This window comes from Plenodomus lingam, assembly GCF_022343315.1.
Source record: "Plenodomus lingam strain CAN1 chromosome Unknown contig_19, whole genome shotgun sequence".
In the NCBI taxonomy this organism is placed as follows: Eukaryota; Fungi; Ascomycota; class Dothideomycetes; order Pleosporales; family Leptosphaeriaceae; genus Plenodomus; species Plenodomus lingam.
In genome coordinates, this window is record NW_027093936.1 from 1,678,867 (window position 1) to 1,706,336 (window position 27,470).

At 53.0% G+C, this 27,470-nt stretch overlaps 15 protein-coding genes across 15 annotated transcripts; 7 read left to right on the forward strand and 8 right to left on the reverse strand.

Moving 5' to 3' along the window:
* Positions 1 to 452: 452 nt before the first annotated feature.
* IAQ61_004593 (uncharacterized protein) lies at positions 453 to 2,492 on the reverse strand (the record flags this gene model as incomplete). The annotated part of the gene is made up of 2 exons (XM_003839192.2): positions 453 to 1,723; positions 1,778 to 2,492. 2 exons carry the CDS (start codon positions 2,490 to 2,492, stop codon positions 453 to 455), a joined length of 1,986 nt encoding a protein of 661 aa, XP_003839240.2.
* Positions 2,493 to 3,582: 1,090 nt separating this feature from the next.
* IAQ61_004594 (uncharacterized protein) lies at positions 3,583 to 4,944 on the forward strand (the record flags this gene model as incomplete). Its single annotated transcript, XM_066096421.1, has 1 exon — positions 3,583 to 4,944. The coding sequence occupies one exon, from the start codon at positions 3,583 to 3,585 to the stop codon at positions 4,942 to 4,944; it is 1,362 nt and encodes a 453-aa protein (XP_065953739.1).
* Positions 4,945 to 5,385: 441 nt separating this feature from the next.
* Positions 5,386 to 5,691, forward strand: IAQ61_004595 (uncharacterized protein; the record flags this gene model as incomplete). The annotated part of the gene is made up of 1 exon (XM_066096422.1): positions 5,386 to 5,691. The coding sequence occupies one exon, from the start codon at positions 5,386 to 5,388 to the stop codon at positions 5,689 to 5,691; it is 306 nt and encodes a 101-aa protein (XP_065953740.1).
* A 35-nt stretch (positions 5,692 to 5,726) lies between these two features.
* Positions 5,727 to 6,197, reverse strand: IAQ61_004596 (uncharacterized protein; the record flags this gene model as incomplete). Its single annotated transcript, XM_003839195.1, has 1 exon — positions 5,727 to 6,197. One exon carries the CDS (start codon positions 6,195 to 6,197, stop codon positions 5,727 to 5,729), a length of 471 nt encoding a protein of 156 aa, XP_003839243.1.
* A 597-nt stretch (positions 6,198 to 6,794) lies between these two features.
* Positions 6,795 to 8,327, forward strand: IAQ61_004597 (uncharacterized protein). Its single transcript, XM_003839196.2, has 3 exons — positions 6,795 to 6,918; positions 6,975 to 7,233; positions 7,285 to 8,327. The coding sequence occupies exons 1-3, from the start codon at positions 6,893 to 6,895 to the stop codon at positions 7,897 to 7,899; spliced, it is 900 nt and encodes a 299-aa protein (XP_003839244.1). The 5' UTR covers positions 6,795 to 6,892; the 3' UTR covers positions 7,900 to 8,327.
* Positions 8,328 to 9,114, reverse strand: IAQ61_004598 (uncharacterized protein). Its single transcript, XM_003839197.2, has 3 exons — positions 8,932 to 9,114; positions 8,748 to 8,870; positions 8,328 to 8,676 (listed from the first exon to the last, which is right to left on the reverse strand). Coding segments are annotated over exons 1-3 (468 nt in total). The 5' UTR covers positions 8,934 to 9,114; the 3' UTR covers positions 8,328 to 8,333.
* On the forward strand, positions 9,115 to 10,936 carry IAQ61_004599 (uncharacterized protein; the record flags this gene model as incomplete). Its single annotated transcript, XM_003839198.2, has 3 exons — positions 9,115 to 9,790; positions 9,844 to 10,863; positions 10,924 to 10,936. Exons 1-3 carry the CDS (start codon positions 9,498 to 9,500, stop codon positions 10,934 to 10,936), a joined length of 1,326 nt encoding a protein of 441 aa, XP_003839246.1. The 5' UTR covers positions 9,115 to 9,497.
* A 544-nt stretch (positions 10,937 to 11,480) lies between these two features.
* On the forward strand, positions 11,481 to 12,719 carry IAQ61_004600 (uncharacterized protein; the record flags this gene model as incomplete). The annotated part of the gene is made up of 2 exons (XM_003839199.1): positions 11,481 to 11,954; positions 12,081 to 12,719. 2 exons carry the CDS (start codon positions 11,481 to 11,483, stop codon positions 12,717 to 12,719), a joined length of 1,113 nt encoding a protein of 370 aa, XP_003839247.1.
* Positions 12,720 to 13,871: 1,152 nt separating this feature from the next.
* Positions 13,872 to 14,915, reverse strand: IAQ61_004601 (uncharacterized protein; the record flags this gene model as incomplete). Its single annotated transcript, XM_003839200.2, has 1 exon — positions 13,872 to 14,915. The coding sequence occupies one exon, from the start codon at positions 14,913 to 14,915 to the stop codon at positions 13,872 to 13,874; it is 1,044 nt and encodes a 347-aa protein (XP_003839248.2).
* A 1,423-nt stretch (positions 14,916 to 16,338) lies between these two features.
* Positions 16,339 to 18,034, forward strand: IAQ61_004602 (uncharacterized protein). Its single transcript, XM_003839201.2, has 2 exons — positions 16,339 to 16,934; positions 17,163 to 18,034. Exons 1-2 carry the CDS (start codon positions 16,409 to 16,411, stop codon positions 17,927 to 17,929), a joined length of 1,293 nt encoding a protein of 430 aa, XP_003839249.1. The 5' UTR covers positions 16,339 to 16,408; the 3' UTR covers positions 17,930 to 18,034.
* A 201-nt stretch (positions 18,035 to 18,235) lies between these two features.
* Positions 18,236 to 19,090, reverse strand: IAQ61_004603 (uncharacterized protein; the record flags this gene model as incomplete). Its single annotated transcript, XM_066096423.1, has 3 exons — positions 18,236 to 18,319; positions 18,370 to 18,973; positions 19,026 to 19,090. 3 exons carry the CDS (start codon positions 19,088 to 19,090, stop codon positions 18,236 to 18,238), a joined length of 753 nt encoding a protein of 250 aa, XP_065953741.1.
* Positions 19,091 to 19,736: 646 nt separating this feature from the next.
* IAQ61_004604 (uncharacterized protein) lies at positions 19,737 to 20,129 on the forward strand (the record flags this gene model as incomplete). Its single annotated transcript, XM_066096424.1, has 1 exon — positions 19,737 to 20,129. The coding sequence occupies one exon, from the start codon at positions 19,737 to 19,739 to the stop codon at positions 20,127 to 20,129; it is 393 nt and encodes a 130-aa protein (XP_065953742.1).
* Positions 20,130 to 20,876: 747 nt separating this feature from the next.
* IAQ61_004605 (uncharacterized protein) lies at positions 20,877 to 23,721 on the reverse strand (the record flags this gene model as incomplete). The annotated part of the gene is made up of 5 exons (XM_066096425.1): positions 20,877 to 20,948; positions 21,000 to 21,170; positions 21,224 to 23,050; positions 23,099 to 23,540; positions 23,597 to 23,721. 5 exons carry the CDS (start codon positions 23,719 to 23,721, stop codon positions 20,877 to 20,879), a joined length of 2,637 nt encoding a protein of 878 aa, XP_065953743.1.
* Positions 23,722 to 24,111: 390 nt separating this feature from the next.
* IAQ61_004606 (uncharacterized protein) lies at positions 24,112 to 24,387 on the reverse strand (the record flags this gene model as incomplete). The annotated part of the gene is made up of 2 exons (XM_066096426.1): positions 24,112 to 24,315; positions 24,373 to 24,387. 2 exons carry the CDS (start codon positions 24,385 to 24,387, stop codon positions 24,112 to 24,114), a joined length of 219 nt encoding a protein of 72 aa, XP_065953744.1.
* Positions 24,388 to 25,227: 840 nt separating this feature from the next.
* On the reverse strand, positions 25,228 to 26,900 carry IAQ61_004607 (uncharacterized protein; the record flags this gene model as incomplete). The annotated part of the gene is made up of 2 exons (XM_066096427.1): positions 25,228 to 26,382; positions 26,469 to 26,900. 2 exons carry the CDS (start codon positions 26,898 to 26,900, stop codon positions 25,228 to 25,230), a joined length of 1,587 nt encoding a protein of 528 aa, XP_065953745.1.
* Positions 26,901 to 27,470: the final 570 nt, after the last annotated feature.

Here is a 27,470-nt window from a genome sequence, read left to right on the forward strand (position 1 = left end):
AGTGATGGTGGTAGTGGTAGTGGTAGTCAGTCAAACCAACACCATCATCCATCATCCAAACGATGTCGATATGAAGAACAAGACGTTTGCATACATGTAAGCCCGTGTAATACATGTTACAATGCATCTATCAACTCGTATTCATCCACCCTAATCCTATATACACTCATCCCACATGAACAATGACACACGTTGGTTTTCCTGCCCACCATATCCCCCTACACAACCCACTAGATGCACAAACCGTGGAATGAAAACAACAACAACAACAACAACAACAACACTGGATATGGACGTAACATTGGTGGTGTAGATTAAAAGAAGGATAAAACCAGTATCTAAACTATTTGAACAGGGAAAAAAAAGGGGGTACGACGGCCCTCCGCTTGATGCCCTACCCCGAATGAAAGAAAAAGAGGATGAAGATTCCAAGTCGCATGTTTCCCTCCCCTCTACCCACGATGCAAAATCGTATCCAGCGGATTCTTCTTCTGGCCCTCGATAGCAATCCGCTGCCTCTCCCTCTGCTTGCGACTGAGCACGCCTTTGGCCTTGAGACCCTTTTCCTTGCTCCACTTGCGCAGCGCCTCCTCGGTCATTTCCTGGCGCAGAATCTGCTCGACAACGAGCTTCTTGCGGCTGCGCTTGTCGCCGCAGCCAATGAGGATGCCGGCGGTGATGTTGCAGGTGAGGCTGAAGGAGAGGATAATGGCCGTGAGTTCCTTGGGTCGGTCCTTGTAGTAGATGCCCCATGTGGTGGCGCCGAGGGCGCACTGGAACATGGAGTGGCAGTCTAGCAGGACGATGATGGTGATGAGGAGGCGGATGGAGAAGGCGTGGTGGGTGTAGGTTTCGTGGGGGCGGTAAAACGTGTGGGATTTTGCCAGTTTGGCCTGGTGGTGTTCTAGCTTTTTTTGCTCGGGCGCACTGAGGACGGGGACTTCGAGGCCTTGGTCTTCGGCTTCGCCTGTTTCCCAGGCGGATGACTGCGGCATGCTCGGTAGTTCGTTGTGGTCTTTTAGGGCGCCGAGGCCGCGTTCTTTGCGCAGCCGCCAGGTGCGGTGGGCGTAGTAGGCGACAAAGGACATGTGGTAGGTGTCTACGATGCGGAAGGGGAACATGGGGATGCCTACGGCGCAGAAGAGAGCCGTGAGGATCTGGTCGGCGATTTCGACAAAGTAGTCTTGTCGGCCGCCCACGTAGATCCAGCCGATGAGGAAGAGAACCCATGCGGCGCCCCAAAAGGTGATGAGGAAGAAGTAGAGGGTTACGATGAAGCCAAGTGGGTTGCGCATGTAGCGTCCAAAGCCGCGCATTGTGCGTTTGAATTGTGCGCGTTTGGAGTGCAGAAGGTGGCGTACATGGTCGTCCAGCGCGGCCTTTTCTTCGTCGCTCCAGCCTTGGAGGGAGGCGCCGTGGGGGAGGACGGCGTAGTGGTGACCGGGACCTTCGTCCATGGTGGAGAGGATCGAGTCAATGGTGTTTGTACGGGAGAGGCGTGCTCGGGCGCCTTGTTCGGCCTCGTCCGGCTCGGTCCTGTCTTGGAGTTGTCCTCCCCCCCCTCGGGCATCACCTACCGTGCCCAGTTCTTCGTCAGACGAAGAGCTGGTTGGTGATTGAGCAAGGTCGTATGTAGGTTGGCGATTGTAGAGCCATGGAAGGTTGGGGAGGAAGAGCGAGTTTTGGACATTGTTCAATGTGGTGAGGGTTGATATCTCAGGATCTGCATAGACATGTTAGTCACTGCGCGTTGTGTAGCTGACAGAATTGCACCTACCTATGACATCGAGCACGTCGACGACACTGTGACCCATGGTATTCTCATGGGCATGCTGAGACTTGTGGTCCTTTCGCCGGATGTTGATGGCAGATAGCTGTCGATCTAGGGGCATGCGCCTCGGACGGGGTCCCCGCGCCGGTGGTGGGGCCTGTCCTGGTATGAGGTTTCCTGCACTCGATCTCTCCTCGTACAGAGGCTGTAGCACGGGATGCGAGGCCGTGACCTGCCGCCGTAAGGGATCATCGTGGAATATGGCTGTCGAGGGCGGTCGCGGCTCTGAACTACTTCGTCTGCGGCCGGCCTGTATGGTGTCTTCAGGCGATAAGGTAGCAGATGGTGTTGGCTCAGGGTGCGGATGAGGAAGACCTTCGCCACTTGCTGGCCGTCGAATTCGGATCGCAGGACTAGCCGTTCTCGACGAGTTTGCAGTGGGCGGGTTCGGCGATATGCGACCGGTCGCAGGCATGTGCGCAGTGGTAGTCAATGTGGGAGATGTGAAGGTAGTTGATTGCGCGCCATAGTCGGTGTGGACAGTTCCATGTCCATCCGTGGTGGTGGTGGTGGTGGTGGTGGTGGTGCCCTGTGGTCCATGAACGGTGGTGGTGGTGGTGGTGGTATCGGACGATGACGGCAGAGGAGGAGGCTCTTGTTGTTCATGATGATGATGATGATGCTGATGGACCCGCTCATGGCTTGCCCTGTGGTTCTCCATGGCCTTACCAGCGACTACGCGACTCGTGGGTCGAACAACAACAGCTCCAATTCAAGAATTAAGATATCCCACCGAGAGGGTCTGAGGTTGCACCACGCGCAGAGCCGGGAGGGAGGGATATCAGTAGCAGCAGCAGCAGCAGCAGCGGCGGCAGTAGCAGCTAGCCGTTGGTCATCAATACTAAACATATAAAACTTTCTCTGGCGCCCGGTTGTGGCAAGGAGGCCGCTTTAGCCGTGCTTCACTGGCCCAGGGCCGCATCTCGAGCGCAAGAGTTGGTCCATCCAAAGTCATGTGGTTCGCGGGTAAGGCTTCCGCTGTGGGCGCTCTCGGCTCCCTGCCAGCACTGATGCCGCCATGACCCGGCTTGGTCGAGGATCCGGGGTGCCGGACGTGGACAATTATTGGATTCCGTCCTTTGCCAGAGACTTGTAGAGTAGATGTTTCCGGCTTCCTCTTGGAGGGGGGGGGGTTGGGGTTGGGGCTGAAGTCGTGTCACAGTTACTACTGCACGTACCTACACCGTATTAGAGCACACAACAAGAGACTATCCAGCCAACCCAAAGCCCTGATGCGTTTTCCGCTCGGGGGCTCCATGTGCAGATTGCCAGGGAGAACATGCTTGTAAGCGAAACAGGAGGCTCCTGGCAGTCCAAGCACACCTTTGGAAGCTCGCCCTTTTCATGGTACATCTAGTAGTAAACCCATGAAGAACTAGAGTAACTGTCCCACCCAGGCACAAAATACACTGCCTGATGCACGGTACCTACATACTATTAACACTACTTTGGGAGGCTTGCGAGCTGCCTCCTACTAGAGTAGAGACCACCCATGTTACTGTACGCTTGTCGGCTTGGCTGTCACTGACGTAGCCACCTGACTAGCCTATCCCCCCCCCGGCTTTGTTGTTGCAGGTACGTACCTACCTTGCTCTGGCTGGCTGGCTGGCTGGCTAGCTGACGGTCGGCTGAGCTTTCTGTCTCGTGTCTGACCACTTTTTTTTTCTTTTCTTTTCCTTTTGCTCGACGGGACATGCACAGTCCTGTTGTTCTCCATTACTATACTCATCATCACCAACCTCGACATCAGCATGAAGGCTGCTCGTGCCTTTTGGCCGGCCTTCCTGGCCGTCACTCGCGCTGGCGCGATGCCACCACAGCCCCACGGTCAGGCGGTGCTCGATGCCACTTCTGATCTCCCTGTCCACTCTCTGGGCGTGGGCCACTTCAGCGAGTGGAGTCGCGCAACGAAGAAGCAGTTCCTCATCGACTGGCAAGCCGGCAATGCCTCACAATGGATCATCGTTCAGGGCAACGAAGGCGGTGACCTCGACAGCATGACGGCCGCCCTCACTTGGGCATACCATCTCGGGCACTCGACTGAAAATACGTCGCATCCCATCAAGGCGATTGCCTTGCTACAAACCCCGTCGCATGCCCTCGATCTTCGGCCAGAGAACAAACTGGCCCTCAGGGGCTCCCGGATGACACCGGGCCACGAAGACCTCCTCACCATGGACGAGCTTCCCGAGGACCCCGAGACGCTGGGCGAAAAGCTCAAAGGCATCGTCCTGGTCGACCACGGCGTGCCCCTCCGCAAATGGAGCCATGCAAACGTCCTTTCCATCATCGACCACCACAGGGACCGTGGCGCCGCGCCCGGAGCGAAACCACGCCTCTTTGAACCAGTCGCAAGCTGCACCACGCTCGTCGCACGCCTCATGCTAGACGAACTGGAAAAGCTCGACCAAGAATACCACATGCCGCACGAACTGCTCGAGCTCGTCCTCAGCGCCATCGCCATCGACTCGAGCGGGCTCACCAGCCGCAAAACCACAAAGGCCGACATCAAGACCTCGCAACGCATCCTCGCACGCAGCAACTGGAAGGAAAACTCGCTCGAACCCGTCATGGCCTCGCTCCGACACAAGCTCTCCAAAGCCCAGAAAGATATTGACCACCTTGGCCTCCGCGACCTCCTCCGCCGCGACTGGAAGGGCGACCTCATCGACACGCCCTCGCCGCGCACGCCAACCGTCTCCCTCGGCTTCGCCTCAATCCCCTACTCGATGGACGAGCAAATTCTCAAAACCGACTTTGCCGAGCTCTTTGACTGGTTCGCCGTGCATGCGGCCTGGACGGCGGAGACGGGTGTCGACATCTCCGTCTGCCTCAACAAGTACAATAAACGGTACCCCGATGGCTCCAAGGAGAAGATTCGCGAGGTCGTCCTCACCGTCCGCGATGATGTTCGAATCGATCAGACACAGGCGGACGGCCTGTTTGAGACGGTCAAGCGGGCGTTGGAGAATAATGAAGAGGGGATTGTGTTGGAGCCTTGGCATAGGGCGAAGGAGCTGGGTAAGCGGCAGATGGTGTGGACGCACAAGAGTGGGGCGGGCAGGAAGGTGTTTAGGCCGATTGTGGAGGATGCAGTCATGGCGTGGGATTGAACAAGGAAGTTGTAGACTAAGCCGGTTGTCGAGTTTGATGGGGGACAACGAGTCGGGTATATAATTGGGCGTGGAGACGAGTGCATAGATCCCTAATGAACTACCTAGTGTGGTAACAAAGATGCTGCCTGTCTAGTTGAAGTGAAGTACATTGGTTTCGATGCCAAGGAAAAGAGAAAGAGAGCAAGACTTGTAGTATATTCAGGCATGCTTGGTGCTGGCTATGTTGGGGGTCAGATGGGGTGCAAGTGGTCTGCAGTCTCTCATGTACAAGGGTCAGGAATGAGTCCGAAGATTGTGTGGGGACTCTAGACAGGAAAGAGGCGGGTGAGATAGCATGGCGTGGTGGCTGCGAGATAGTCTGGACTACAGTCCATTCTCCAGTTCATCAAGAAAAAAAAAACACAGAGTCAAAGGCAGAGTCAAAGTCAGACAGACAGAATGGATTTCATCGCTTCCTCATCATCATCTAAGAAAAGCCAAAAGACCTGCCAAGCCACAAGAAGAAACATCCAAAACCCCAAGGACCTCCCCTCCTACCTGGCTACTATTGCAGTTCCCAAGGGAGCCAGCCCTTGCAGGCGGCTACCACCAAAGGAAAAAGCGCAAGCCGCGGCAGGAGAAAGAGGCCACGTGGGAAACACTACAAGTGCAGGCAAAAAACCAGAACAAGACCATGCAAAAAAACCCGCCCAAAACGCCAATTCGACCTCGCCCTTGGGTATTGTAGGTATGCGACGCCCCTGAAAATGCAACACATTACGAGTGAAGACGCAATCTTGCTATCTAGGCTTCACTGTACGCGCAGCCGTCTTGGGCTTGGCGTTATCCGTCTTGGGTGAAAGCACCTCGCGGGTGCGAGCAGCGGCGCGCGTCGCACGCGTCGTGTTGGTGGCTGTGGTGGCAGCAGCAGCGCGCTTGGCAGCCGTGGTTGCAGTGGCAGTCGGGACGCGACCCTTTGCAGCCGCCGCCTTCTTCTGGCCAGTATTTTTCGTCACCTTGGCCGGCACAATCGTGTGTTGTGGAGGAGGAGGAGGTGGTGCAGCCGGGCCGGCGAGGATCTCGGATAGTATGGCCTGGCGTTTGGCTGGGGGGATTCTGTTGATGCGGCGCTCGAGACGCGATTCTAGGGAGGCGCATTGGGCCTCGCATTGGGCTCTGAGCTTCTCTTTGCGAGCATCTAGCTCGAGCTCGAGATTGGCTATCATGGCTGATTTTGCCTCGGCGGTGAGATTGTGTCGGTGGTTGCTCATGGTGCGCGTCTTGGATGTGTGGGAGACGCGTAAGGAGGGAGAAGAGGAGTGTTGGAGAGCGGGGACAAAGCAGGTCAGGAAGATGGTGGGAAGACTGTGTGATTGTTTTACGGGTGCCCTTGGGAGTATCAGAGTGTTGTGGTGTTATTGTTGGTGGGTTGCGCTTGCTTGTTCTGATCTCTGGAAGTGGAGTGTGGAAGGAACGGAGGAGGAGAGAGCAGGAGCGTCAGATTGATCGCAACCAGTCAGCCAAGCCCCCAATCCTTCAGCACTACTGTATGAGCTATAATAAGAGAAAGCCTGCGCAAGCGATCAAGGATCCATGATTTTCATGGTCATTATTATCGTATTGAGTGCTAAAGTTCGAACTGGCTCACAATTGCATCATAAAGGCAGCAGCAGCAGACTTGAAGTGGTAAACAATGATACAACAGTAAACACTCGAGTCATGGCCCGTGAGTACCAAATCGAGCCCGCGAGTCATTTCTGTGCATTCAAACAGCTGCCGCTAGAGCACGTCCTCCCGCAACTCACACACACACGTGACTCCGCCGTCTGAGCTCCGTCAGCCTTCCAGCTTGCCTACCAACCTCCGACCTCCGTTGCGGCGACATACTGTACGCTCAGCATCATCGTCGCCATAAGCACCACCACCCTAAAACAATCTCCCCACACCACCACAAACACCTCTCAAGATGGTGTTGGAAGCTTCCATGATAGTGTACACATTTCCCTCCTCTTCCTCGCTCGCAACTTCACCCTACTAAACTGCAACAGCGTTGACAACAGCGAGGCTAGTCGCAACGGTGACTATGTACCCTCTCGATGGGAGGCACAACAAGATGCTGTCAACCTGATCTTCTCCGCAAAGACTGGCGCCAACCCCGAGTCTTCAGTTGGCCTGATGAGCATGGGCGGCAACACGCCAGAAATCCTCGTCACCCTGACCACCGACATTGGCAAGATCCTCGATGGACTGCACAGGACGAAGATAAAAGGCAGCTCACACTTTGTAACGGGCATCAATGTCGCAGCTGTATGTGCAACTGGAATCACAGCCAAGATTATGCTAACTCGCAACTTGCAGCTTGCACTCAAACACAGGCAGAACAAGTCGCAGAAGCAACGGATAATCATATTCAACTGTAGTCCTATCGAAGAGGATGAGAAGAACCTCATTAAGCTGGCGAAAAAGATGAAGAAGACTGGCATTAGCATTGACATTATTGCATTCGGGGAGCTCAGTGACGACACCACACGAAAGCTCCAGGCCTTTAGCGATAATGTACAGAGCGCCGAGGGCTCCTACCTCGCGACCATTCCTCCCAGCGCGAACCTGCTCAGCGACTCCCTCATCACGACTCCCATACTTGGCGGTGATGGTACTTCCAATGCTGGCGCCGGCGGCGGCTCAGGCGAGGCTGGTGCTTCAGGTGGCGGCGGAGGCAACGACTTTGAGTTTGGCGTAGATCCATCGGTGGACCCGGAGCTGGCGTTGGCACTACGTATGAGTTTCGAGGAGGAAAAGGCACGGCAGGAAAAGGAGAAGAAGACAAAGGAGGCAGCCGAGGGTAAGTCGGAACTCGAACCTGTTGCCGAAGGTGACGAGAAGCAACCTCTTTTGGATGATCAGGGTCAGCCGAGCGGCAGCGGAAGCAAAGACAAGAAAAAGGATGACGACGACAAGATGGACACGGCATGAGTGTGTGTGTGTGAGGAGGTACCACGATCTATACGATAGAGCATATCTGGCGTCTACTGTACCACTAGCTATGGCGCATGTCACAAACGGCACGGATCAATGAACTGTAATGACGGCTCGCACGATCACTTGGTTCGTGTCATCTTGCTTTGCTCTGGTTGTTGAGCTCCTTTGCCCCAATCTGTGCAACGCAGCTTCTCTTCATGCCTTTGTGATCTTCTCATCATCCCTGCCAGTGACTAACCAACCTTTGCAGGCCGCGTCTCCCCAGCTGCCCTTGCTGCTGCTGCGTCTCCGCGGGAGAATATATTGGTAAGGTATCCCAGACCATCTCTTCAACTCTCTCCGAGTCGATGATCTCTGAACCTGCTGTGCTCAGCCCTCAAGACGATCGTCTTTTTCACATCCATAGCCCCCATCCCTCTCTTGCCCCCTCACCCCCTAACCTTGACAAACCCATCCAACCCCCTGTCAAACTTCTCACACCGAACGGGCATCTCGACCGTATAAAACGGATTCTTCATGACGAAATCCGCATACAGCTCATATATCTTCTTCATCATCGTATCCACATTCGGCTGCTGGGGTTCCGTAAACAGCAGGAATTTGACGCCCGTTTGCGTCTGGAAGCACTGGACGCGGAAGTGCGAGGACTCGAGGACTTCGATGCCCGTGGCGCGCACGGGGAAGGTTGGGATGCTGGTGCCGCTTGAGGTGGTGGTTGGGGGCGGGCGAGGTGGGGGAACGGGGCAGAGTTGGGCGGTTATGGCGTGCATGCTGGTGGGAGGGTTAGTATGTGTATCTGTGTGGAGAGAGGAGGAGCAGAAAGGGAGGAGGGGAGGATGTACCCATGGAAGGAACCGGCGAGCATGAGGTAGTCATTCGAAGTGAGTTTTGCCATGCCCGTGTGGAATTCGCGGTTGTAGATTAGACCCCCAGATTTGGAGACGATGAAGAGGGCGAAGACGACCCTGTTGGGGTTGAGTCAGTTTTAGGTGTTTGCTATGGCATCTCGGAGGGTTGGAGGCGTACATTGTGGGAGACGGTTGATATTGAGTGATGATGGTATCGTGTATAGAATGCAACGGTGGCTTGTCTGTCGCGTTTCATTACTTCTCTCAAGGACACGAGGGATCGGCGCAGATAAGTCCAAGCCAGTGAATGGTTGGGTGTTATAGGGTCGTGGCTATGGTCATGGTTGGGGGCTTCTCCAGTCCCCCATGATCTCGAGTGACCGCCTCAGGGTCCTTGCCGGTACGGTATTCTGCCCCTCCAACCTGCAGCTCAAGCTTCGACCCGCCAGCTAGCCTTCATCCTGCTTCTCTGACTACCACCGGCCCAACGGTCGCAAGTTCGCCTCACTCGGTCCACAGCCGGACCCAGACTACACTCGCCCTAGTCATCCAAGTTATTCTTGCGTTGCCCGCTTCTTCCTCACCTTCGTCCTAGGACCTCCACCTTGTCGGGTTCACAGTCACTCTTCACGCCTACTACCAACCTTGGAACGTTCCACCCACTAGCAAAGTAGGTTGCCCAGCAAACCTCAGCAACCACCACTCGACGTAGGACTCGCGCAGCCTGGTGGCAACTGCGTCCCTATGTCGAACCAATATATCCTCAGAATCACCCGCGAGCTGGGCGAGATTCAAAAGGGTTCCGACCTCTCCCTTGCAGTAGCATGCCGGGACATCGACGTCAGGCATGTGCGGGCGCTGATTATCGGCCCCCCGGACACGCCGTATGAGTTTGGGTTCTTCGAATTTGCTGTCAAGTTCACACGCGAATATCCGACCAAGGCACCGACTGTCACCGCCATTACTACAAATGGAGGGCGCACGCGCTTTAATCCCAACATCTATGCTGGAGGCAAGGTGTGCTTGTCGATATTGGGGTAAGTGACAAGTTTCCTTTGCTGTTTTTGTACACCCTCGCTCACAATCATAGAACATGGCGGGGCGAACGCGGTGAAGAGTGGTCGTCTGCGCAAGGCCTCGAATCGATCCTCATCTCCATCCAGAGCTTGATGTCCACAAACCCCTACGAGAATGAACCAGGCTTCGAGGACGCACACTCAGACTATGATAAGAAGAACCAAGAGTCATATGTCGCGAAGATCCGACACGAGTCGTTGCGCATCTCCGTCATCGAGCGCTTAGAGGAGTACTTGGGCATCCACCAGACCCGCCCCGGTGTCACTGTATACAATGCCGAAGAGGACTATCAAGCGGGCCGCGAGGATGTGCCGTTCGAGCCTTTCAAGGACCTTTGCAAGCGGCGGTTCCTATGGTATTACCCGTCCTATCTAGCCCGTGTCGACGAGGCGGCCAAGACACACAAGGACGGTGATAGATTCGAGAAGATGCCATTTGAGGGCCCTGGAAACACCATGGAAGGTACCTATGACTACACGGGTCTGCGGAAGCGTCTCGTGACCATATTCGAAAGATTGAACAAGGAAATGGAAGGCTGGGCCATGGAGGGCATGGCTGCTGTGCGCAAGGAGATGAGCATTGCCAGCAATCTCCAGCGTCAGTATGAGCAAATATTGGAGAATTATAAAAAGAACGACGCCGTCACGCTAGACCTGGACCTCGTGGACAAGAACCCGTTTGTCTGGCAATTGATACTCTTTGGTAGACCGATGACGAACCTCGATGGTGGCATCTTCAAGATTATGCTCTACATTAGTCCGAGGTTTCCAGATGTTCTACCGCGCGTCAAGTTCGAGACGCCCATCTTCCACCACCGCGTATCTCCTGACGGCATATTGTGCTACGACGCTGCACGCAAAGACGACATGCGATCACACATCGAGGCCATTATTGCTGCAATCGAAGAGGAATCGCCAGCCTACGATCCCCGCACACTTGTTAACCCAGAAGCCGCGAAATTGTACTGGGGCACCCCAGAAGAGAAGAAGATATACAACCGACGCTTGAGGCGGTCTGTTCAGGATAGCGCCGAGTAAGTCTCGATTGGTCTGCTTTGGTCACTCTTGTCCACTATACTGACTTGCATGCACAGGAATAGTTTCTAGGCGTCTATCAAGGATTCGAATGCGTTACAACAGACACGGCCGGATACAACCTTGAAGAAAGATATGATACCCCAACCCCAACCCCGAACCCTCGAGGGGCTTCGGGCTTGCATAACTTGGCGTTTTTAGGAGGCATGGACATGGACATGGACATAGCATGGCATGGCGAGACTAAGGAGTAGTCAGGCGTTGGATTTCTGGTTTTTATGGTTTTGCTAACTGGTGTAGCAGATGCTGTGCTCCACAGCCACAGGGCATTTTCTGTAGCCAGAAATAGTTACAATGAACCTGTTGGTGCCATTGCATTCTGTCGATACAGTAGTGAGGTGTTGGTGTACCTAGTACTTAGCCCATGAATGTATGTAACCCTGGTGGTAACCCTGGCTGATTGCGAGGACCCTGACCTTTTCTTTTTTTTGCGGGGACGGATGCCCCTGGACGCGCGGAACGCAATCCACCGAGCTCTCCGCCTAACGAGTTCCCAGCCAACATCAAAGTCGCATAACCGCACCACCAATCGCACTCACCTGTCACACGCTGCATCATGTCAGCACCAACTGATATACCCGCGCTCGGAAAGGTCCTCGTCGTCGGTGGCTGCGGCTTCCTGGGCTCGCACATTGTCAGCCTCATCGTCAAGCGCCAGCCCAGAGCACAGATTGCCGTCCTGGACCTTCGGACAAACTCGAACCGCAACGCCAGCCCCAATGTCTCCTACCACGATGGCGACATCACCGACTTGGATGCGATGAAGGCCATCTTCTCGCAGATCAAGCCCAAAGTCGTCATCCACACGGCTTCGCCCCACTTTGATCTCAAGCCCGACATCCACGACAAGGTCAATGTAGGCGGGACCAAGAACCTCCTTGCTGCGGCCCAGGAAGCAGGCGTACAGGCCTTTGTATACACGAGCTCTGCAAGCGTCATCCTCGATCCTGCCCACGAACTCATCAATGCCGACGAGCGTTGGCCATTGGTCACGGGCGACGCGCAGCCAGAATACTACACCAGCACCAAGGTCCGTCCGTCCATCTGCCTGCCCATGTCTGCCCTGCCCCCAACGGACTCTCCTCCTCCTCCTCTTCCTCCTCCTCCACCCCTTTTTTCACCCCTCCGTCCAATCCACTAACACAACGAACGCCAGGCCTACGCCGAAACCGCTGTCCTTCAAGCGAACCGCACGCCCTCGACCTTTTTGACCTGCGCCATCCGCCCCGCCGGCATCTTCGGCGAAGGCGACGTCCAACTACTCCCGAAAATGATCTCCGCCGTGCGCAAAGGCCAAACAAAATTCCAAGTCGGCGACAACACCAACCTCTTCGACTTCACCTACGTCGAAAACGTAGCCCACGCCCACCTCCTCGCCGCCTACGCCCTCCTCACCACCGCAAAATCAAACACCGTTCCCCTCGACACCGAGCGCGTCGACGGTGAGCCCTTCTTCATCACAAATGGCGAGCCCACGTACTTTTGGGACTTTGCGCGCGCCGTCTGGCACGAGGCCGGCGACCGTCGTCCCTTGTCTGCCGTCTGGCATTTGAGTGCGGATACGGCGTGGACGATTGGTGCAGTCCTCGAGTGGGCGTTTTGGCTCCTGGGCAAGAAGCCGAATTTGACGCGCGCCCAGGTCAAGTACAGTAGTATGAGTAAATATCATAGCATTCGCAAGGCGAGGCAGCGGTTGGGCTATGAGCCGGTTGTGCCGCTAGATGAGGGGATTAGGAGGGGCGTGAGGTATATTCTCGAGCAGGAGAGGAGGGAGGGCGAGAAGAAGGGGCAGTGAGTCTGTTGGGCGGGTTGGAGTTGTTGTTTGGATTGGGATGAGGAAGGGGCAGGAGGGGATGATGATTGTACATGTGTTTAGACGACTTGATTCTAGGTGTACATGTAAACGCTCTGCATTTGCATTCTCCTCGATACAGTATTGTTTAATGGGAAAATTCCTATCGTGAATTTCATTCGCATCTTGTCCAGTTTGCAACGCTAAGCAAAAGCCTCAAAACACAGCATTGTATATCGCATCTATCTTCACACTTCAACAACTTCCTCACCCATCAATCCACATCTTCACTCTCCAACCCCGCAAACAACCCCTCCCCCCCTTTCCCCACCCCCCCAAAAACCTCCCCCGCACAAAACCTCTCCAAAACACCAACCTGCCAACCCCCCCACATGCGCGCCGTACGCGGCAAAATGCGCTGACTCAACCGCAACGCAGCCTCCAACTCGTCGTACAGATCCGGCGGGAACTCGACATCTTCGATGGCTGCGGGTTCGGGCTGGCCGGGCTGGAGTGGGGTGTAGGGTGTGGACGAGGGTTTGTAGAAGATTTTCATGGCGCGGGTGGGGTCGAGGCGGGTTGGGGACGGGAGGGAGGAGGAGAGGAGGAGGTCGGGGGTGAAGAGCCAGAGGGTGAGGGATGTGGGGGGTTTGGATGAGGGTGGGGGGTTTGTGGCGGACGGGTTATTGTTATTGTTGCTGTTGCTGTTGCTGTTGCTATTGCTATTGTCATCGTTGTTGTTGGAGTGTGGGGAAGAAGAGGAAGGAGAAGTTGGGCTGGTGTGGCTGGTTGATCGTGGCCGTGATGATGAAGGAAGCGGGGGATGGACGTGGAATTTCCGGAATCCAGTGTTTTCAATCAGGGAGAGAAAGCGCGCGGATATCCATTTTTGAGCACTGTACGAGGTCGGTAGGCCGGCGGCGAAGAAGGTGGGGGAGCGGATGCCTAGGTTCCATTTTTGGAGACGCCAGCCATTGGTTGAAAGGTCTTGGTGACCGAGGAGATGGTCGCAATGGCGGCAAATTATTGATTGGGCATGTGACCTATCCTCTGAAGAGAGCTACAGCTAGTTAGTATAATGACAGATATAATGAAAGGTACCAAGTGGCGACGAAGAGCATGTAGCCCAGACTTTATCCTGTCAGTCCCAAGAGTCTAAGGAAATACAGACAGTGAAATGCTGGGCCGCTGTCCAACAACACCGGTGATCCATCGACACGAGGAAGAGGATACGTCCAGGATTGCGGATCGTGTGTTTGCATGTTTCTCTAGGGCGATTGTATCGACTGACGCTGCCATTGGGGTAAGGCTAGGTCGCCTTCTTTGCACCCAAACGCGTTTCTCGAGCGGAAATCGTCTGATGGAGATGATGGAAGGATGGCTTACCTGTGCACCATCACAGTCCTCTTGTTTGAACAAGAAGCTCGTCAGATCCACGAAACCAACTCCCTCCAGAGCCTGCAATCGATTCGCCGCTGCATATCCCTTGTTTCCCACCGCCTCCTCTTCCTCTTTACCATGCATGTGACTCTCATCAGGTTTATGGCAGTGCCAAAAGTCCATCATCTCGGCCCAATTCTCATTCGGCAGATCCCTCCACTCCCTCACTTTCCCCTTCTGCACCATAACTTCCCCACAGTTCTTACAACACATCACCACATCTCCTACCTCGTTCAGACTCGCCCCATCCCATGGCACAACATTCGCTTGCCTGTCTTCGCTATTAAGTGCCTCGAGTACATCTGTGTCATCCGTCTCTTCCAACTGCATCCGTAGCGTCAACTCCTTGGTTGGCGGTTGACTGGGCAGCGACAGCGCCGCATCCCCGCCTCCCTTGATATTAAATGGCAGCCTGATCGTCGCGCTCTCCCCCTCATGCGAAACGGTAACACAACTCCCATCCGCACTCGCCCTCGCCTGCGTTTCCCGCGAATGATTCGTCCTCAGCGAGGCAAACAGGGTAACGGTGCGAACATGGAGTAACAACTCCGCATACAGCGTTATCGACGTCTCATTCGGCTGCATGGGGCGCTCGCCACCTTCGTCGCTCTCCAGTAAGTTTGGCGCGACTACATCGGGTGGCGGGACGGTGCGGTGCTCGGTGGATGGTGGTGGCTTGGGATTCATCAGGTCTTCAAGTACCGAGGGTGGGAGGCCGAGTTCTGCGTAGGCGGACTCGGGGAGTAGCGGGCGCGACATACTGTGGGGGTGTGCGCCATGGTGTTTCTTTCTCTTTCTCGGTCTTGGTGGGGGCGCGTTGCGGAAGTTTGGGGCGGGATGAAGTTCGCGTGCGAGGCGTGGTGATGGGAAGGAGCGGCATCTGGGAGCAGGGTTCAGTTGGAGGGAGGCTAGCTTGATCGGGTTGGAGGATCAAAGCTTACTCGAACAGCCACCGACTCTCTTGAGGACCAATGAAAGACAGGTGGGAATCTCTCCATCATATTCCTTCGTGACACCATGGTTCGCCCTTCATAGTCGCAGCAATCAGATAGCGGCTAGGCCCAGCGGTCATTAATGTACCGATCGGGAGTTCTTGGGCCAAGATCGTCCCAAGTACACCATGTGAAAATTGCCTTGCAGTTCTATCCGTCGAGCAAGCTCGCATTGTTCGTGCTCGAAGTGCAAAGCTACTGTAGTAATACGATCAAGTGTCTGTCACAGTTTTAGTGACATACTGATCTAGTACCGGAGTTGGATATGGCATATGCATACAAGTGAAAGCTTTGCACCAAGGTGTGATCAAAGAGGCCTTGGTCTTAGTGAATAAAATTTTACAGATTCTCTATAATTATTTCTAATAAGCATCTGAGAGCTCATTCTTTGGTTCTTATGTAACTTGATGAAGAAGGTCCATATTTGAATTGGGCAACGGCTCCTCGAAGACAGAGCTTGACGATGATGGAAGGAAGGATGACTTCGATTCATTTGAAAGATGTGAATCTTCTCATAGCAACATTACAAAAAAACCCAGTCAGCATAATCAGATTGTATTACAGTGGCCTATTATCCTCTTAAGGACTGCGTCTCTAGCGGTGGCCACTTAGCGATAAGCGTTGTTCGCGAGTCGTCGATGACATGATGCGTAGATTGGCAACAGCTCACCCGAGACTTGAGATGAAACGTAGCTGTTATTTCACCACATCCAATCTTTGTGGAACGGTAGTATATCATGCCGTTGATATAGTCCTGATCGCTGAAGGAGTGGGATCAGCCAGAATTCGAGATGGCTGGAAGACAGGGATATTGGCGAGTATCAGGCTCCCACCGATAGAGAGCGTTTCGCGAAAGCAAGCTTCGAGTCGCATGTAGTGTCATAGCAATCGCAGTCTGTGACCTTAATCACAGCTCAGGTCGTGAAGTACGAACATGAGCGCCTTCTGCCAAGGCCACTACATGTTGATATTTCTGAGCGTGTCAACAATACAACTTCCCTTTCAACGGTGCTAGCTGCTAGTAACAACCTTGGAATACTCCAGGCTAGATGTTAGAAACCTGCCAGACGTCAGATACATACCCAAAAATTGGGACAGGGGTGCAATGACGTTCCATCCCCCAACCAATCACGCATCCTTCTCCGAATGTCTACCCCACGTCACGATTCGGAGTTTTAGGGCGGACGTGAGAAACACCGAAACTTCCCTTTCGTGATCTGCAAAAGCGCTGACCGCCCACCAGCCCTCGCTGCAACGACAATGCCATTGTTCGACTCCTTGTTCGGGAAAGAGGCGCCCCCTCCACCCTCGAGCTCAGTCCCTCTCGTCGGGTCAGCGGTAGCATCTGTGGGGACCGCGATTGGAGCGGCCAAGCAACGCATAAAGCTTCCCAGTCTAGGCATCAAGCTGCCGAATTTTGGAAAAGAGCTGTTTCGCAATCTTCAGGCACCGCATTTGTATCTTCTTGTTGGCGCAGCGTCGCTCAGCGGTTTACTGCTGATTCGATCGGTGGTTGGCTCTGCTCGCTCTTTGGGCAAACTCAAGCCTATTCCGTCGCCTCGTGAGACACTGCCTCCAGAGGTGCTGAGGGCGTCTCCGTATCCTCCTGATGCACTGGAAGGCGCAAGGGATGTGCAGACGCCGTATGGTAGCATTAGAGTGTATGAATGGGGTCCTAAGGATGGGAAGCGCGTGCTTGTCCTCCATGGCATCTCAACCCCAAGTGTTGCATTGAGCGATTTGGCACACAAGCTAGTCAAGAAAGGATGCCGCGTTATGATATTTGGTAGGTCCTCGTGTCCCCTCTACGTGTGTTTGATTCTTTGCTTTGAATTTGTTTGAACATGTGTTTCTTCGTGTCACTTCCGTCCTGGTCCTATCGCAGTTCAGATGCTCTGGCTCGTGCATTCCCCTTCCTTGCACCAAGTCCACAATGGACCCATAGCAGCTAAAAGTCCTTCTGGATATGCGTGCTCAAAGTTTCCAAACATCTTCTCAATACTTACCTTGATAGATCTCTTCGGCCGCGGCTACTCCTCGGCTCCATCACCCAAGCTGCACCACTACGACTCGACCCTCTACACGAATCAAATACTCTGGGCTCTGGCATCCTCACCCGTCTCCTGGTCTTCCTTTGCCATCATCGGCTACTCGCTCGGTGGCGCCATTGCCGCCGACTTCGCATCCTACCTGCCCAACCTCGTCCGTGGCCTAGTTCTCGTCGCTCCAGGAGGATTGATCCGCCCCAAGCGTATCAGCTGGAAGACCAGCTTCATGTATTCGACCAGCAGCATCCTCCCAGAATTCTTAGTCGAGTGGCTCGTATCCAGCAGCCTGCGAAGCGGACCCGAAGCCAGTACCATTGAGCCAGGAACGTCTGTTGCGCAAAAAGGCGCTCGCTTCAACGGTGTGAGTCTCTCTGAGAGCCACGGAACTGCTGCAGAGGTCCTCAATTGGCAGGTTCAGCACCACAAGGGCTTTGTCCCTGCGTTCATTTCTTCTATTCGCTACGCACCGATTCACGACCAGCAGGAGCGTTGGAGTGTGCTCAAAGAGAACATGGAGAGCAGGCACAGCCATTTCAAAGAAGTGTGGTTTGTTTTGGGCGAAATGGATCCCATTGTGGATGCTGATGAACTCATGGAGGACGCAAAGACCGTACTCGGTGACGAACATGCCAAATTCAGACTGGTCAAAAACGTTGGTCATGAGGTCGCGATGGAGCGCGCGGATGACATTGTCAGAGTGCTTGGCAGGATTCTCGGCAAGGGTGGATGGTAGAACAAAAATATGAGTATGCAGATCGACAGGTACATTCATTTATTCATAGACAATCTACTTCATCGTCCAAAGCAGCAACGCAATATTGCACTATGAAAGGAAGATTGTCGAAGGCTGGGGTGGTATGAGTGATTGAGCAAAATGGCCGGCATTGCCGTTGACTTGTGCATCGTATTCCTCCACTTCCCTCAACACTACCCACAGAAACCAATTCACCCATAATAGTGGACCCATGATAATGGACCCATAGCTCTTCTTCGAGATTGATCCGGGTCTTGGAGTCGAGAAGGACAAGCTCACGGCGTTTCAGGTGCCTAAGAACCAGTCGCGGTGATCGAACACCTCGCCGGGAAAGATCATTGCTTCTTCGAAAGGGCAACTCGTAATCATCTGAACAGTCAGCAAAATAAGGACATGGGCTGGGACTCGTTTAAACTGACATCGGAGACCTCGATATCGAAGCTACTATCGACGACGCGGAGGTTGCGACCCTCTTTCCTCTTGATCCTATCCTTGACCATCTCCTTCTTCGCCGTGGTTGCATCGTAGTCTGGGAATCGGTTCTTGATCTCCTCGTCATCCAAGGTGATTCCATGGATGAGAAATCCAAGTACGAGACGAAGCCTTTGCAGATTCGGAAAGGTGTGCTTCAAGACATGGCCGTCTGTTTGCCAGTAATCCACCTGCATGGCCAGTGGAAGCTGAATGGACGTGATAGCAGCTAGCTGTGTCTTCAAGCGCCTCGATACCCAATCATCAAAGACTTCCTCTGAGAGTATCTTGAAAGTGTTCAGGAAATATGGCAAGAAGCGGGTCTCGGTGTATATCTGGCGGCAGACCAACTGCAAGGGGATGGCGTTTGGCTCTTGTATCTGGTCTGCGAGTGGGGAATTGATGGGACGCATGACCCTGGAGAATGGTAGATACCGTATGGGTGCCTCCTTCAGGTTCACATCTCCCTTGTCCATGACAAGCCCGTAGATCTTGTTGCGTAGTTCCGGAGGCAGTCGCAAGATTAGCGCGTTCTTACGGTTTCCAGCTGCGCTGTGTGTAAGGTTAGTACGATATCGACAGTAATAGTGCTCAGTAGGCTTACATGGGGCAGTTTCTCAAAGCCTCAGTGTCGAAGCGACCAGGTACTTTGCTCCCGCTGGATGCCATGTTGGCGATCTCAGCGTCGGGACGATGGAGTAGTCGCGGCGAAGGGGTGGTTGAGTTGGCAAGGTGAGAGGAGGAGGTGAGAGGACCGGTTTTTATGTGCGGCAGCCGTTTGAGCATGGCAATGACGTGGTGGTGTTTATGTTGTTGGCCCCGCTATTCTACTTTCAGTGCGTTTGCACTACTAGCGGGTGAGAGAAATCGAGGCAGGAAGGTGCGACTGTCTGGCTATCTTGCTGCGGAAGGCACGTTCATGGAGACTGACTAGACCGCAACGGGGGTCCGTCAACATTGGGTCTAGTCTTTCGTACGTATTTGACTTGATACTGTATCAGTCTTGAAGCTGATACACCAACATGAGAGAATGTTTCTGTTGAATTGTGCCCTCGAAACCATCATCGTACTCTGTACTCAGCTTCGCCTTGATGCCCCCCCAAACTCCCTCTGCCCCAACCCCGGCGTGACCAAACCCTCTGCACTCCTCGCAGCATGTACCTCCTCCGCAGTCGGCTCCCTCGGAACATCCACAATCACGCTAGGATCTTTGCTCCGTGAAGCCAACATGGCCGCGCGTTTCTAATCGCTCTGTCAGCCGAGTTCATCATGCCTACAACGAAACTCTATGAAAATGGAGAGCAAGCATATGTGAATGTATCAACTCACAGCAGTTGCTTCATCCTTCCTCCCCTCCCCCAGAAATTCCCCATCGATATCCTCTTCATCCCCCGGCGACCGCATACATCCCGCCCGCAGCCCCTCCTTCATGGTCGGGGGTACTTCCACTGCGCCGCCATCCAACTCTACAGGTTCCTCATTGATCGCAGGTGTCGAAGTATCGATCAGCGGCGTCTGCGTCGATACCGATGGGCTGGTTTTATGGGGAAACGTATTGCTGCGGGAGAGCGGAGACAAGGAGTCTGTGGAGGGAGCGGCCGTGGAGGAGGATGGAGACGAAGAAGGAGGGATGGCAGTGGTGTTGAGTGGGGGAATGGAGGTCATCTTGAGGGTCGAATGGCTTTCGCGGTGGAGTATAGAGTGTTAGGATTGCTTGTATCTGTAATAGTAGAATTCAACTATGATGTAGATGACAATGATTCAGTGAGGCCGTGCCAGAACTCAGTCTTGGTCTGTAATCTTGCAACAAACTCCTGAAATGATAAGCAAAGTGGTGGTGAGAGAGGGAAGGGATAGATCGGTAAAGTGCAATGCAACAGTGAAACAGGCGTCTTGTATACAACGCATCAGGTTGCGCCCACTCTCAGCCGACGTCCAACCTATCCCCGCAGCCACACAACGCACGGCACATAAGCAATTCGTGAAGCGATGACGTTGGCCTGTGAAACATCCAGGGGTCCAAACGCGGGTCCTAAGTGGGGTGCTCGGCCAGTCAAAGCGGGAAAGCTTGTGTGTCAGCCTTATTGTGCTGCGCTAAATATAGCCTACCCTACCTACAGTCTACTTACCTGTCTACTAGTCGGTAGCATGTTGCACTACATTTTGCAAGGAAGCCCTGGATATGCGAACACGTTGACCCAGGAACGTAGTATACAGACGAAATGTTGCCGGCATGGACACAAAGAGTTGAATTTGACATTCCAGTACGTCGTGCGTGCGTGCGTGCATGCGCTGCGCCTCAGTCATCCGCTTATACTCCCCGAATGCAGAAATCAGTGGCTCATCCCATTGAACACCATGCTTTTCGGCCCCATGATCATCGTTGAATGCTGCTCATATACAATCCAATCCTTAGAGATACAACAGGATTCCATGGATACAGACCAAATTCCTGCTATTTTGGCAATACAAAGCCCATAGCAAAACCTTCCCCATTTCCTGGCTTCGAATCAGGATTCATAGTGTCCTATCGTCGTTTTTAGTCACTGTGAAGTTGATTGAAGTCGGAGCAACTAACATTCATGTACGCAGTTTGGCCAAAACCATTCGGACGTGTTCCTTGAGGCTGCTGCTGCTGCTGTTGCGCCGGCTGTGCAACCGATTGATCGAGTAGACTGCTCATATCCATAGGGAAGAAGTTATTTGATGTGTCTATACCAGGTCCCTGTATATATGAATCCCATGCATCCTGCTGAACGTTAACAGATGTCATGGACGAGCTTTGATGACAATGTTACATACCCAGTTGATATTATCAGTAGGGGGCAGGTCTAAGTTCTGGAAGAGGTTCGCACCGAACAGATTTGAGAAAGGGCTGGGCACATTTTCGGGGACCGTAGGCCCACTTGGACCGCCATATTGTGGTGTTAGGCCCGTTGATGGCTGAGGCACTGGGTCGTTCAATAGGTTCGCCATGGACGCTGGGTATCGCTGGTCGAACATGTTTGCCGAGTTCGGTGTCATACCGCCTGTGCTGAGCATGCCCAGAGTCATGGCTGCAGAATGCTCCGGAGCGACATTAGAGTCGTCCATACGTGCCAAGACTGGGAACCCTGATGATGCCGCGTGGAAGCCGTTGGGTGCTTGTCTTGCTGATCGACTCTTCTTCAACTGATCCAACATCACGCTCAGCGTTGCATGTGCTTTGTATGCCTCCATTGAATGGTCCTTGAGGCCGTCCCAAATGGCAACAGCCACTTCTATGGCCTCCAGCATTTCATCGCGTTTGTCAATGCCCCATGCATCTGGAGTAGGTCGGCCTGTACGATGTTCATGTCTGCACATGTGGTACATGTCGGAAGCGATGATCATTGCGGCGAGGAGAAACTCAAAGGTCGTGAGTGATGAGATGAACCACTTTACGTTCCGTAACCGGCCACCACTTTGGCACTCGCGGTGAAGAGTAGCTTGGTGTTGAAGTATCTGCATCGAAGCATCCATCACCGCTTTCCGGGAGTAACTGAAGCGTTGATGGACTCTGGCATAGGAGAGATACCTTCGGTGAAGGACGCAAATGATTTTCAGGTAAAGGAGGTCGAGAGTGAAGCGTTGCATGATCAGTGTCGATGAGTCCCGCGCTGACTCGTCCATTCCTCGCATTTTGAGGTGTGGCGAGATGTTATCATGGAGTTCACGTGCTTCGGCATCCATCTTCACAACTTCGTCGTACGATGAACAAGTCAATGCCTCAGTCAGTTCCACCGCCTCCCCTAGTTTATAGATTAATCGTGTCCGATTGATGAGGTAAAGGGTGGGTGTAGCTTCACTCTCAGGCCGGGAGGGTGGTAATTCCTTCATGTTCTCATGAAGTTCATCGTCGTAAAGGTTGCGGGGTATCTCGGTATTCGTGTCCCGTGGACGCACAATTGGAGGCAAGCCAGCTTGCGCAGAGAATAAGAGATCTATGGAACGGACTGCAGCCCATACGCGCCGCCGCATCTCGCCCTGGAATACAGGAATACCGGGATAAGGACCAGGGTCTCGGTGTAATCCCATTCGCATCGCAAGTCGCACAATTATACCAGTGCTGATGAGGATTCCAACTTCCGCGTCTCGGCTACGAGCGTATTCAGCATGTATGTGTAGGATGAGAGTTTCGAGCATGCCTGTAATCGGTTGTGTGATGTCTGCCATTACTAGACATTGAGCTGTCAGTTCACCGTACTCTTTCGACATCTCCCAAGATTTGTTATGGTATTCTGGCGGCTCATCACCAGCTCTTGTATATGATTGCAAGGCTATGCACATCATTGCGTATACAGAGCCCAGCCATATGATGGGAGTCTCATCTGGTTGCAACCAATGTCTGTCATACTCTTTCTGGAAAGAAGGGCCATGGATGATATGAATTGCTGGGTCGTATGTGTTGAAAAATCTTGAAACGAGTATGTCGGCAGTTGGCTTGGGTGGGAAACGAGAGAGCAGTTCAGCCTTGGAGCTTGAATTCCGCGCTCCCATGAGGAATGATGTACCAGGCGGGCGTTCTGTGCTATGCGTCGCTTTGTATCGCTTCAGTTGTTCTTCATATTGCTTCTTGTGTTCGGCAAAATAGTTCTTGACTTCGGACAACTAGGAGTCGTTAGTGAATGTTTAAATGGAATTGGTAGGTAAACGTACTTCTCCCAATATCGCATACCAATGTGCTTCTGATGCAAAGACTGTGTGATTGTTGTTCACCTTCATGACACCGATAGATTTCGTAACGTTCTCCATCTCGCTCTCGTCGTACGTATCCTCTTCAGGTATCGATTCAGGTGCAGCATTGCTCATGCCATGATCTATATTGCCTATATCGTACTGCTCTGCTGAGCCAATACTCATACTATTCGCAATTGCAGCTTGAGCAGCGACTGGCCCAGCGCTTTGAGCGCCATTGGTCATTAATGAAAGCACGAGTCCTTCAAGTCGGTCAATGCGGTTTTGCATATCATCCGGGGAAGTCGTTGCGCCTGCATTGGCTGCGCTCTTTTTGCGGTTTCCAGGAGTAGCGTACGTACATGATGCCGTGTCGCCGCGCTTGGTGCAATTGTCACAAGGGTGGCCACGGTTACATTTCAGTCTATTGACGTCAAAATATGTACTTTCGTGCCTTTCTCCATGTAGACTTTCACTCACTTTCTGTGTCTGCAAGCTCCACATGACAATGGAACGCGATTTCTTTTGCGCACAACTCGGAATTGAGGATCGGGTGGTGAGTGTCCCGCACTAGAGGAAGTCGTCGAAGGGGGCGTTGGCGGCATGACTGCGGTGGGCCTGGAGGCGCGTTCTGTCAAGGGGCAATCCGGATTTAAGAGTTAACTCCGCCTAGAGTGAAAGATGCCTTGCACGTCGTTGGCTCTCAGAGATGGACCACCACTATGGTGCTTTTCCAGTCTAGATTTGTCGTGCGCAGATTGACTGACCTGCTCGTTCGGGCGTTGCAGCTGCAAGAGTGAGTTGGCAGGAGGCCGGACACAGTGCAATGCTTGGTCGAGGCCCGTCGCGGTCTTAAATGACTCGGGGCTGCTTATGTCCAGACTTGACTAGAGCTGCTGCAACTGGACTTGGGGTAGTGACTCCGTAAATCCTCAATAGGGTCTTGTTATGGTCTCCCAGCCTGCTGCCTACAGCTACAATCCTGGGTTTTTGGTTCAACCAGTGCGTGTAGTTCTCGCTCGTTTGAGTCTCCGACCTCGATATATTTCTGACGAACGCTGTAATGGGCTGTAGTCTTGATCAGATCGTGATGACGGGGTTGCGACAACGAAGGCAGCAGTCGTCTTGTGCGTGGCTTCGAGTTCTGCGGTGATGCCTGAAGCTAAGTCGCAAGCGTTTTCAGGTTTTGAGTATCGAGTCTGGAGTCTAACGTCAGTCGTGCGCATTTCATACAGGATCAATACAATGGTTCCTACCGTCACGCTTCGCATGCGACGCGCACGACGCCAATCCGTTCGCTGATGAACGGTTCCCTTGAGATAGTCCTATCAGCCGTCAAAGGGTACAGCAAAGAACCGCCCGTGGCTAGCCTGGAAGTCGCGACAATGTATCAGAAGCCTTGTATGCGACACTGGCTATCTTCGCTGCTCGCAGAGTGCGCTCGTTGCAGAATGACGACGTTGGCATGCGCCCTTATGTCCGATATCATCAACGTCAACCGCCAAGACTTCCCACAACGTTAGCAGGATTGGAAGGCTGCCTTGTCCAGTTCCATTTCCGTCTTGGCCGAAGTCCGCCGACTATGCAAAGTGCGATCGAGATGGGCTTTCTTGCAATTGCATCCAAGCCCTTCCCCATAATACCCTTCTCCAGACTCCTCCTTTGTAGTCTTGTCAAGGATCTTCGTGGTTGAGCCCAGGTACCCCGGCCCCGATCTCTGCCCAGGTGGGGTTTTGCGCTCGGGGCATCTTCCCGAGAAATCATACCGGTATCTACCTATTACCCACGGAGTTTCTCGATCGTGCTGTCTCAGTATTCGGGACATGATTCAACACCATTGTTGCAAAATTGGGACACAACGACATTCCAGCTCATGCACACGTATGTGAATCCGAAAAATCAACAATCATCAGACTCGTCGCCCGTGGCAGTCGCAAAGAAATTACAGACATGCCATTGTGGTACAAATGATCCTATGATGAAAAAAAGAATAGTCAACCCTGGGACTATGGGAGATATGGTCCGATCTAGTCTCGAAAAAATCAACAAGTGGCACAATCTAGTATCTGCCAAACACACCACCATCAGTACATACCCAATGTCATGTGCTCTCACTGCCCGTTCGCCTGCCCAGAACCGGAGGCGACAGCTTGACCTGTACCACTGTCGCTACCCTCCACAGGCTGCTCCCACTGTGCCATCTTCTGCTCCACCACATTCCACTTGTACACTTTCCCAGATCCAACGTTATAATTATAATAATTATCTGTTCCCGCCTTCACCATCGCCTTTCTGAATGTAATATTGATCCTCCCCTTGTTTGCGTCAGTACCTGCACGCTTCGGAATACTGTGCAGCCAGTTCGCTTGCGTTCGTCCACGCATCAGGATCATGTCTCCAGGGCCCAGCAACAGTTTGATGGCCTTTGGCTGGGCCACATGCTCTCCTGCTATGGCTGAGATGGGCTTGTGCTTCATAAAGAAGTCACGCTTTGCGCCGAGCGAAAATGAAGCAATGGCTGGCTCCATACCGAGGAAACGCTCATCGTCGCTGTGATAGGATATGCTGTCTTGGCCATCGGCGTAGTAATTTACGAGACAGAAGTTGAATGTTTCGCCCGTGGTGCCTTCGGTGATTGTGCGAAGCAAGTCAAGGCATTGTGGAATAGGTCTGGGTTTGTATCTGTAGCGGTAGGCCTCGACTTGTTTTCCGGTTTTGGCATCGACGAGATCGCCTTCGGGAGTAAAGCGACTGGTTTCGTCAATACCGAAGACGGTGGTGTAGCGTGGAGTGTCGATTTGTATTTGGTGACCGCCACGATTGACGTTGTATTGCACGCGGTAGAAAGGAAGCTGGTCACGGAGGAACTCGAAGACGCCTGATGCGATTGATGCGGGAATATAGGGCTGATAGTACACTAAATCGAGATCCGACTGGTCGTTTATGTTTCTTCCTTCTTGCTCTGGCGCGAATCCTAGTGCGTCTACAAACGATACTGGTAAGTGTGGGATCGCGAAGGGATACGAGAAGTGGCAGGATTTCTCTAGACTAGCTTCATATTTTGGTTTCTTGGGCGCAGCGGCCTTGAAATACGTGTGGAGTGCTCCTCGACTCATCGAGAATCCGGGTTGAACGCCTGAAACAAACACCCAGCGTGGCTGTAGTGCACTTTCTGGGCCTGACGGGTTCCGGTTTACAAGCTGTACCAAGCGTTTTCCCACGACGAACGACACTCTCGTATTGGCGTGGGTGTGGGCCCTTCTTCGCTGTATACAGCTAGTCGTAGATTATGTTACATATAATTAAAACGGGTACGTTGAGGTGGAACCACTCGTGTCGTCGAGCTCGCTACTGCGTAATGGTAATTTCTAAGGTTGCCTAGGTCTGGGCCGGATTTTTCGTTGAATTGCACCTGTGTCTTGGCGACAAGTGTTTTATACACAGTCCAGAATACATCCAAATTCTTTTTGGGGTCTTCACTGCCAACCCGTGGTTCAGCTGTTGAGGTATGGGGCAGTGATGGGTTAGCGACAATGGCTTCCGCGCACCGTACTGGCCGGGTGCGAATAGGTAGGGATGGCAGAGACGCTGAACGACGCACGACTTGGTCAATATGCACTTGCGGAACACGTCTTTCGTGGATGTGACGTGCACACTCTGAAGCCCGACTGCGAGGTCCAGAACGATGAGGTGCGTTTGTCGTTGTTCGCAAGCTTGATAGATGTGGTGTTCGATGACGTATCCAATTGGTTGACAAGGTCTGATGACCTGATTGGCTGGCCATGGCTGAGCTAGTGCTGTGATTCGCCAACTGGTGTAGACGGGTACGGATATCAACAAAGGTCCTAAGAACAAGAGAGAAAAGGGATTAGCACTTCATTTTTTTTAATATAAGAAAGCATAGAAGGCTAAGGACTTGTTGATTAAAAGCCGGAAGAGCGTGAATTCTTATGTTGGCATAATGGTGTCCGCGCTTACTGGGAACCATCTCAAAGTTCGATGGTTGATTTTGAACATTTTAGTATGATCTCATTATGATATAGAAAAAATTAAAGGAGAACGATGTATAGTTTCATGGCCATACATTTTAAGGGCCCCGACCATAGGTACTGCTAACTTGGTCTTTTGGGAGTCATATGGGCAAATCTCGCAGTTTTCGCACTGTTATGAATTGGAATGGTTTACACGTCACGTAATGAAGCTATGACAGACTTTAGTCAACATTGTTATCACAATGTGCAAGTACAAAGTATACTACACTATACGCATTGTTGGCGTGAAAGGCATTATGAAAAGCAAAGCGCGTGTTACTCCCGACTTTAAATCTCAAAAGCTCTTTAGTTTCCACCTTGCA

What these genes read in the sequence shown, in the direction of transcription:
- IAQ61_004597 (XM_003839196.2), top strand. Translation starts at nt 6,893, where the DNA reads ATGGTGTTGGAAGCTTCCATGATAGT. An exon ending in TTGGAAGCTTCCATGATAGT is followed by an intron (nt 6,919 to 6,974) that starts GTACACATTTCC and finishes AAACTGCAACAG; the next exon opens with CGTTGACAACAGCGAGGCTA. An exon ending in CGGGCATCAATGTCGCAGCT is followed by an intron (nt 7,234 to 7,284) that starts GTATGTGCAACT and finishes CGCAACTTGCAG; the next exon opens with CTTGCACTCAAACACAGGCA.
- IAQ61_004598 (XM_003839197.2), bottom strand. An exon ending in CTCGCCGGTTCCTTCCATGG is followed by an intron (nt 8,677 to 8,747) that starts GTACATCCTCCC and finishes CCCTCCCACCAG; the next exon opens with CATGCACGCCATAACCGCCC.
- IAQ61_004602 (XM_003839201.2), top strand. Translation starts at nt 16,409, where the DNA reads ATGCCATTGTTCGACTCCTTGTTCGGGAAAGAGGCGCCCCCTCCACCC. An exon ending in ATGCCGCGTTATGATATTTG is followed by an intron (nt 16,935 to 17,162) that starts GTAGGTCCTCGT and finishes TTACCTTGATAG; the next exon opens with ATCTCTTCGGCCGCGGCTAC.